The sequence below is a fragment of the Cucumis melo genome, chromosome 10 (assembly GCF_025177605.1).
Source record: "Cucumis melo cultivar AY chromosome 10, USDA_Cmelo_AY_1.0, whole genome shotgun sequence".
Taxonomy (NCBI): domain Eukaryota; kingdom Viridiplantae; phylum Streptophyta; class Magnoliopsida; order Cucurbitales; family Cucurbitaceae; genus Cucumis; species Cucumis melo.
Genome location: NC_066866.1, coordinates 13,392,882 through 13,402,728, shown reverse-complemented (window position 1 = coordinate 13,402,728; position 9,847 = coordinate 13,392,882). Strand labels below are relative to the sequence as shown.

Genomic DNA, 9,847 nt, shown 5'->3' with positions numbered 1-9,847 from the left:
ATTAGTTGAGATTTGAAAAGATTTTAATATTTTAGTAAATCTCGATCATTGATCGAGAAAAGATGTTTCAACTAATTTTAAGAAAGGGTGCTAGTCAAAATAACCTTATCGACACCATTTCCGACCATTTCCCACCCAAAAATTTGACAAACCTTATTGACAACCAAACAAGGCCTAATGTTATTCTGTTCAAAATTAGTAAACGAGTCATGCATAAATTCATCAGTAAAAAAAGAAAGCATTCCTCAATAATATACCAACCAATAAGTTAGCAAAGGTGCAGTGGGCAAAAAAGGATTAAAAAGAGAAAAACAAGAATGCCAATAGTCTCTGAAGGCTGTGAAACTAATGCCTCTTGATTTTTATGTTACAAACTCAAAAAGTACACTTTTTTTTTTCTTTTTCCTTCTCAGAACAGCCTTTAAAGGATTAAAGAGGAAAAAAAAACCTATTCACTATACCACAGCAGCATTTTGCACATTTAAGGCTTACAAAGCTACAAATTAGCCAAAAAGGAAAAAAAAAGAAAAAAAAAATCAGAAACAGGATACATTCTCTGAGAAGAGAAAGTTGCAAGTTGAATATATGGAAGCTGCAGCAGCCCCCACAGCTAATGCTCTCTCTGTGCTACTCATTTTTCTTGTTCTACAACAACAAAACAAAAAAAAAAAAAAAAAAAAAAAAAAAAAAAAAAAAAAAAAAACATTTACATAAACTTATGATCTTTTTACAACCATCTCAAACAGGCTTGGTGTGTGTGTTACAAGGAATCAAGGATTTCAATTTAGTAACTATTGTCTTTATGCTTTAATTAAAGTTTACTAAACATGTCTAAGGAGTAATGAAAACACAAGTAGTACGTTATTTGTGGATGTAACAAATACGTGGATAAAAACATTATTTTGTTTGGAGCGCAACGAGATTTATAAGACTTGGGTTAGAGACATATCTTCAAGAACCAAGAATGGGATATTAGCACTAGAGGAAGTGAGGAGCGCGGAGATAAGCACTTTTCAAGTGGCCCTAATAAGTCTATTGGCAGAATGCTGCTATATTCCTCTCCCTGAGGAGTCGAGCTGCCTATCTTCTCCTCGAGGATGGAGTGAGGAAGAACCAAACAACAGAACGGAGATCTATACCAAATCCCATACTCAAACCTTGGTCCTTGGTCATGGGAGTCTTGAGAGAATTCACCAAGTGCTCGGTTGGGTAAGTGCTGAGTTTTTGCTATTTCTCACTAATGATAGAGATGTCCAGTAAATGTTAATCAAATGATATAAATCCTAATGAAGCTGACCCCTTCTTATGATATATTAGGATTATTAGTATGTTTATGAGCAATGGCATATTAGCACTTACCACTTAGTTCAGGAGTTTGTTAGAGTTTTTAATTATAAATAGAGGAAGTGAATTGGGGGCAGCAAGGAGTACATCATTTTGGTAGGGATTTTCATTGTGGGATATTGGAAAAAATAGTCCTCTCAAAAGGTTAGTGATATATCTTAACTTCCCTTAATTTTGCAATATATTACTATCTGAGTGTTCTATTTTCTTGTGTTCTTGAGCGTTTCTAGACAGGTGGTATCCTAATAGAAACCTTAGAAAAGCATAGCAACTAAATTGAAATTAAGGTTGAAGAATGAGATGAGAAAGATTTGCAAATGAAAACTGGTGCACATAATGATGACAGATGATTTTATAGCATAAGAATTAAAGAGGCATGTGCCTAGAAATTAAGTTTAGAGAGCCTAACCTCAAGTCATTTTCTCCCAGTTGCTGTGAGCCGAAAGCTACATTTGACTGAGCATGAGACAGCCCTTGATCACAGTGGATCTGCATTTCTTTTACTTGGTTCAACCAACTTTCCTGAAGTTCAAAGGTAGAATAAATTGTAAATAGCATAATCGGCCTATTGATTGGATTAATTGTCCAAGGACAAATTGTCTGAAATCTCCAAGCAGAAACATAATTTTTTGCGCACGTTAAAACAACTATACAGTCGAACAGTACAACGTCAAGTACAATACTTACTAATTGTTTCTCTTCTTCAGCAAGAGCTTTATCCATCTGATCAAACAGCTTTGTCCATCTTGCTTGATGGATATCAGCCGAGGAAACAACTGAACTTTCTTCCTGAGAACTCTTTGAAACAAATGGATCGTTTTCTTCGTTAGATGGAAATTCTTTAGATATTAGAAATGGCAACTCTGTTGAAATAACTGCTCGAACTCTTTTCTTACTCCGTCGCAGAGCTGCATAAAGACATACGTCAGGTTAGTTTCAAACAGCCAAAAGCAGAATATAAAAGAATAAGAAAATTACCTGAAAGACGCCCTTTGATGTCCTGATGTATTAAATCCAACCACTGAGATGCAACAGTAGCCGCTGAATAACAACCATACACATGTTATGACATAGAGACACGGGATATGTTTGAAACAGTTGGAAACTAATCAGATATACTCAAGGTGCTAACCTTTAAGAGAAAGAGATGAAATACAAGTCAAATTTTCTTCTTCATCGTTAGACACTGGACAAGCATTCTCAGATACAGCATGTGATGATGACAGCTCAAGTGCAAGAGTCTCTTTCTCGTTAGTGGTATTCAATTGTGAGGCATAATTCTTACCAGTGGCTCGATCTAACATGATTTGTCCACGATCCACAACTTCAGCCTCTGTTATCAATGATCTTGTCGAGGAGCATCCTCTTTTTTGCCTGACAGCAGAAATGTTATTTGAAGAGCCATATCCTTGAGAAGAGCCGTATGCATTTATGTCTGGATCATGAGTGTTTTCAAGATCCCTTTTGGCTCCTGCTTTAGCAGCATGTCTTTTTTCTAGCTTATTAGCTATGCGCTCATTTTCCTGTTTCTCAGACCTTACAATGGCCTCTATAATTGAATGGACCTGTTTCCGGTTTCGTACATGGTTTATGATCCCAGGATTGAGTTCAGTAAGCAAACCACTTGGAGCAGCAATCTTTGTAAACCGATCAATCTGCTCTTTCTTTGCAAGCTCCAACTTTTTCTCTCTTTTTGCAATCTCCATTTTTTTCTTAAAGGCATCGTTTTTACTTTTCCTCCCGCGTTGCTTTGGTGCCGGTATGCCTCCATGAGAAGCCGAGAGAAATCCATTTTGCTTCATCTCCTTCCATATACTTAGTGGATCTTTCTCTCCCAATGGACCTGCAGAGCTAGCACATTCAGAGGAGTTATGTGACTTCAACTCACTGTAGTTCTTCGGAGGGTGAGCAGTTTCCAAGTTCACAGAGCTAGAAACATCTTCAACATTGAGATCTAAATCAATGCCTCTTGCACCTACATGATTGCCATTATCATTCCTGAGCCTGCGTTGTGTTTTAGAAATGTTAACCAAATCCATGTTACCAGAACCTGAACTTTTAGCAACACAAATTTCAGTATTAAGATCCAGCGGCCTAAGGGTAGTGCTGACCGCCCCCAATGACACATTAGTCTCCCCAGCCTTTTCAGCTAGTGAGGCAAAAACATCCAATTTCTTAGACATATCAATTGCTTGTAACCTCTCTTCTTCAACCGTCTGACATTCCTCACTAACTTCATCAGTTTTCAAACAATTCTCCTGACGAACATTTATCGCTGCCACATCAATTTGAGAATAAGAGAAACAATCTTGATATGAAACATAAGAGAACAATTCAAAAGGCTATAAAATCCATTGAATGTGAACTCCCAGCAAGAAAAAGCCACTAAATAATGAAGTAGAAAGATAATAGGACAGCACCATAGCCAGTCCAGTCCAAGCAAATCACAAAACCATCAATGTACAGAACCAAATATTTCCTTAACAAAATTTGAAGATTTAAAGAAAACAAACCCCCAAAATCAAGATTCAAAATTCAAAGTTCCTACCTTGAGAACCACACATGGATCCAGAATCTGGCAACTTTATCCTCTTAAGATCAGACCCACACTGTTCTTCAAAATTACTACTACTACTCCTCTTCTCACCTAAAGTCTAAAACAGGGGAAACTAATTCAAACAAGTGTAAACGAAAGACCAAACCACAAAAAAAAAAAAGAAAAAAAATACTGTTCAACACTATAGAACTAGTTAATTAACAAAGAACAAACCTTGGTTTTCGATCTGGGTGTGGACAAAAACAAGTCTGAAACGATTGTGGAATCGCGCCGATCATCCATAAGGTAAAAACCCAGTAGAAATGCAAGATAATGGTGTTGAAAAATCAAAAGAAAGACATGGGTTTATTGAAAGAATCGGAGAAAAAGGAGCGAACTTGAAAGGATTGGCGCGAAATCTGCAAGTTTATCTGAAAAAGGAAGAGGGTTAGAGGTGAGAATCCGATTGAAAAGGTTTGTGGGTTAGGGTTTTTTCTTTGTTGTTGTTGTTGTTGTTGTTAAGCTGCAGATCTACAAAATTTGAAATTTACAAATTAAAAAAAGGGCAAAAGAAAGTTCGTGTCGATTTGAATTGGAGTGAAGGGAAGAGAGCGGGATGGATTTTGAAAATACTGCACCATCGCCAAAAACATCCGCTAAAATGGAGGGCACAAATTAAAAATCTCTTCAATTTGGATTCAATTCCTTTTTCTCTTTCTTTCCTTCTTCATTTTTTTAAAAATTCTTTTGCTTGTCGTTTTTTATTTTTTTTACTAAGTATGTCATTCCTTATATTTTATCTAAACTTTTCATTTTAAAATTGAGTTACTCACGATCCTCGAAAATCGACCAATTTACAAGAGTCAATCCAACACAACCCATTATTTTTGGGTTGGGTCACCGACTTTTTTTCACAATTTAGACTATTTTTTTCTTCTTTCCTTTTCTATTAAAAGATGAATTTTTACGGTGAACAAAATGTAATATTTACGTAAATGACTTAAATAGTTACATCAAATTTTTTAAATATTTATAATCAATAAAGCAACAAACATTCTATATAAAGTTCATTTGTTTACCCTCAAAAACATGAAACCTTAGTTTATGTAAAATTCAAATCTACATCCAAATTCATTCTATGCAAAGTTTAAGTCTACATCAAATTCATTTTATGTATAATAATATTAATAATGATGATGATAACAATAATATTAAGTTGGATCGGATTGATCGGGTTACTAAATCTTATAACCTAACACAACCCGAAATATATATTTGTATATATATATATATTTTTAAGTTTTGCAACCAACCTAACTTTCTAAATTTTCATAGGTTTTAAGCTGCAAAAATTTCATAAGAAAATCAATAGTTATTAAAGTGCATTTATTTGATGAATTGGATTTGATTTTCTGTAAAACTAAGTGTTGTAAGTTTTTATTCTTAATTTTTTTTGCTTCTTTTTGTTATTATTTTGCCTAGTAGTTTGTCTTTCTTCGTTCATTTTGCATAATTCTTGAATTTTGAATATTAGATACATAAATCTAGATATCATATATATATATATATATATATATATATATATATATATATATATATATATTTTGTCGTTTCTTGTCTAGTTGTTGAATCTTGAACTTTAGGTTCTTGATTTATAGTTTTTATTTTTGTTGCATTCAACTAGTTCTTTGCTTGAGTTTGACACTTTACAGTCATTCTTCCTTGATTTGTTGTTGGCTTACTCTTTTGAACTTGGTTGCAAAATAATATTGGCTATCACCCTAGTGAAAGAGATCATATTTGTGAGGGAGAGTTATAAATTGAGTATAAACACGAGTGAATGTCACCTATCGAGGAAAACATGTGAGGGAGTGATTTGTGGGATCCACTTTTCTTTTTTACTTTTTTTTTTTTTTTTTTTTTTTTTTTTTTTTTTTGCAACAATGGCGAACAATGGAGATGCTCCATAAGGGCAGTTACAAGAAGAACCCAATGAGGGAAGTCATGCAATGCTTGGAGACTTTAATCAATAGGAGGTTAAATTGATTAGAATAAAGGTTTCAAGCTAGGGAAAAACTTGAAGTAAGGAGATAGGTTAGAGGAGATCCTGAGGAGAAAGAAGACTTAAAACAAAATGAGTTTGTCTCTAACTCATTATAGATGGGCCTAGGAGAGAGAAGCGGTCGTAGGGTAGAAGAGAGAACCACCATGGAGATCGAGGTTTTGGAAACATTAAAGTTAAATTTTCGAAATTTCATGGTGTATAATCCTAAAGATTTTTTTTATTCAATGGGAACATGAGGCAGACATATCTTTCGTGGTAATGATCTCCCTAAAGAGACGAAGGTAACTATCTCTATAACACATTTTAAATGGTATGCACAAACATGGTAGAATAAGGTGTGTTTTAAGAGGAGGAAACAATAGAAGGTCCTAGTGATGACATGCCTAGAATTGAGAAAGCTCATGAAGAGTGAGTTTATGTCCAAATATTACTTGAGAGATTATGCACAAAGACTCAGGCGCTACATCAAGGGAATAAGAGTATAGAGGATTATTTCAAGGAGATTGGGATATTGATGAAAAGATTGAATATGGATGAGGATGAAGAGAACACTATAGGCAAATTCCTTCATGGATTAAATATTAATGAGGCTAAACATGTCGAAATGCAAGAGTTGTCAAGATATGGAGAAATTAGCTTATCTTGCAGATAGGGTCGAAAAGAAATTTCAAAGGCGCAAATCAAAGTACACTTCTAAAAAATTTGTCATTCTACTTTTTGGAAACATGGTGAAAAATACACAGATTCTAAACTTAAAGTCATGATAGGAAGTGATAAACCTAAAGATAAATCAAAATCCTCATAAAAACAAAAACAAAAGTGGAGGTAGTCATAGGTAAAAATAGAGACTTTAAGTGTTAGAAATATCAAGGAGTGTGTCATATAAGTTGAGAATGTCCTAATGAAAGAACAATGATCATTAGAGGATGAGAGATAGACACCAATGTGAATAAAGATGATGAAGAAACAAAAAATTCAATGAGTGACGAAGAAGGAGAGAAATAAGTGGAAGATACTTCACAGTTGTTCATAGTCACTAAAAGGACCTTAAGTACACACATATGAAGGAGGATGATTTTGAGAGTTAGAGAGAGAATCCTTTTCATACATGTTGCCTTGTACAAATTGTACCATATTGTGTTGTGATTGACAGTCAGAGTTTTATAAATGTGTTGAGCTCTAGTTTGATCTCACGACTAGACTTGGATACTACACCTCATCCACGACCTTACAAACTATATCGACTCTAAGATTGTGGAGAACTTAGGGTGACTAAGCAAGTGAAGGTTCCTTTTTCCATAGGCAGATACAAGCATGAAGTATTATGTGATGTGGTGCCTAAACATGTAGATACCATACTCCTTGGAAGGCCTCGACAATTTCATAAAAAGGTTGTCTTAATTGTTACACTTTCACACACAATGGTTGTACCCGTTTTCCCCAAAGAGGTGCTTATTTATCAAGAAAAGTTAGAAAGAAAGAAAAAAAAAGAGAATAAGTCGAAGGAGAGTCGAAGGAATTGAGAAAAGAAAAAGGAGAGTTCGAAGAGAAAATGATGGATTAAGAAATGAAAAATAGAGCTGGAGAAAAAATGAAAGATTGAGAGAAAAGCAAGAGTATATCTCACGACTTAGAGAGAGAGAGAGAAAAAAAAGAAAACTAGCAAGTTGGAGTGTTAAGTTTGTGATGTTAGGACTATATTTTCAAAAAGAATCATACTCTTAATTACATATAAAAAAGCTTGTTTGCTAACTGAGGTCCTTGAATCCTCTTTACCTAGTATGTTTGTGTCTCTTTTGCAAGAATTCAAGGATGTTTTCTCCTGATAAGTTAGCTAAAGAGTTACCACCATTGAGAGACATCGAGCATAAGATTGATTATATTCCAAGTGCTCAGATTCCAAATTGACCAGCATACCGAACCAATCTAAAAGGGACAAAAGAGATTCAAAGGCAAGTTGAAGAGTTGCTTGCTCACAGGTATGTACGTGAAATTTTTAAGTCCTTGAAGTGTTCATGTCTTACTTGTACCTAAGAAATAAATGGATCTTGGAGAATGTGTGTAGACTGTAGGGCTATTAATAAAATTACAATTAAGTATTGACATCATATTCCTAGGTTGGATGATATGCTAAATGAATTGTACAGTTGTAGCTTGTTTACAAAAATTGACTATCTGGATACCATCAAATTAGGATCGATGTTGGAGATAAATGAAAAACCACTTTCAAAACTAAGCATGGTTTGAATGAATGGATGGTTATGTCTTTTGGCTTAACTAATGCACCTAGTAATTTTATGAGACTTATGAACCATATACTGTATGAATTTTCAAGAGAGCTTGTTGTGGTTTATTTTGATAACATCCTAATATATTCTAAGACAATAGAGGATCGTGTTATGCATGTTAGGTGTGTTCTAGATGCACTTAGAAGAGAAATATCTTATGCTAATCTCAAAAAGTGTTGTTTTTCCCTGGAAAAGGTAAACTTCTTAGGTTTTGTAGTTTTTAAACATCAAGTAAAAGTTAATTATGAGAAGGTTAAATTAATCAGGGAGTGGCCTACACTTAAGAGTGCTAGTGAGATTATAAGTTTTCATGGCTTAGTTGATTTTTATAGGAGGTTCATTAGAGATTTTAATTCCATAGCTTCACCATTTAATGAACTTATTAAGAGGAATGTAACATTTGATTGGGGACAAGCATAAAAATGTGCTTTCAATAATTTTAAAGATAAGCTGTGTAAAATGTCTTTGCTTACCTTACCTAATTTTAAGCTAACAATTGAAATTGAGTGTGATGTCAGTGAAATAAAGATTGGAGAAGTTTTAATGCATAAATAAAGACTGTTGATGTACTTCAGTGAAAAGATAAATGGAACTATCTTGAACTATGCTACATATGACAAGGAGCATTATCCCTTAGTGAGAGCACTACAAACTTGGCAATATTACTAGTGATCAATAGAGTTTGTTATCCATTCTGATGATCGGAGTTTACAAAACTTATAGAGCCAACAAAAGCTGAATCAGAGACGTGCAAAATGGTTGGAGTTCATTGAAATTTTTTCTTATGTTATACGGTATAAGAAAGGTAAGAAAAATGTAGTTGCAAATGCGCTATCCTAGAAGGTTTGTCTTGCTAAACACCCTTCACACTAGGCTACTTAGATTTGAACATATTAAAGCATTGTATTCACAAGACACTTATTTTGTATTATTGTTGAAAATCTGAAGAAAAAATGTGTTGTGTCCAATTATATGTTGTTTGATGGGTTTCTATCTAGGAAGAATAAGTTTTGCATTCCCACTTGTTCTATTCGGGAGTTGTTAGTTAAAGAGAAGCATGAGAGGCTTAATAGAACATTTTGGGATCATTAAATCATATGACATGTTGAGCGGACATTTTTATTGGCCTAGAATGAGACATGATGTACATAAGGTGTATAAGTGATGTACTACATGTAGGGAAGCTAAGTCTAAGTCTAAACTACGTGGACTGTATTTGCCTTTACCAACTCCTACATGGGCCTTAGTTAGATATTTCAATAGATTTTGTATAAGGGTTTACCTCGATCTAAGAGGAAAAAGGATAGCATTTTTGTGGTAGTTGACAAGTTTAGCAAAATGACTCATTTTATTGCATGTAATACAACTAATGATACGAAACATATCCTCCCCTTGTTCTTCAATGATGTAGTTAAATTCCATGGGGTTTCTAGAAGTATTGTTAGTGATAGAGATGTAAAATTCTTAAGTCATTTTTGGAAAGTACTTTGGGGAAAACTTGGTACTAAGTTAGTATACTCCTGTGTCATCCTCAGACTGATGGACAAACTGAGGTAGTCAATAGGACGATGGTAACTAGGATAAAAATACCAAAACTTAGGAGGGTTTTCTACC

The 9,847-nt window shown here is 34.2% G+C and overlaps 1 protein-coding gene across 1 annotated transcript; it reads right to left on the bottom strand.

Moving 5' to 3' along the window:
* Positions 1-297: 297 nt before the first annotated feature.
* Positions 298-4,587, bottom strand: LOC103496748 (uncharacterized). The gene is made up of 7 exons (XM_008458731.3): positions 4,115-4,587; positions 3,893-3,998; positions 2,477-3,619; positions 2,323-2,385; positions 2,032-2,252; positions 1,754-1,866; positions 298-645 (listed from the first exon to the last, which is right to left on the bottom strand). Exons 1-7 carry the CDS (start codon positions 4,181-4,183, stop codon positions 537-539), a joined length of 1,824 nt encoding a protein of 607 aa, XP_008456953.1. The 5' UTR covers positions 4,184-4,587; the 3' UTR covers positions 298-536.
* Positions 4,588-9,847: the final 5,260 nt, after the last annotated feature.

Coding starts and splice junctions, on each gene's coding strand:
- LOC103496748 (XM_008458731.3), bottom strand. CDS start 4,183: ATGGATGATCGGCGCGATTCCACAATCGTTTCAGACTTGTTTTTGTCC. Junction 2,386..2,476: donor TTCATCTCTTTCTCTTAAAG/GTTAGCACCTTG, acceptor GTTGTTATTCAG/CGGCTACTGTTGCATCTCAG. Junction 1,867..2,031: donor CTGAAGAAGAGAAACAATTA/GTAAGTATTGTA, acceptor TTTGAACTTCAG/GAAAGTTGGTTGAACCAAGT.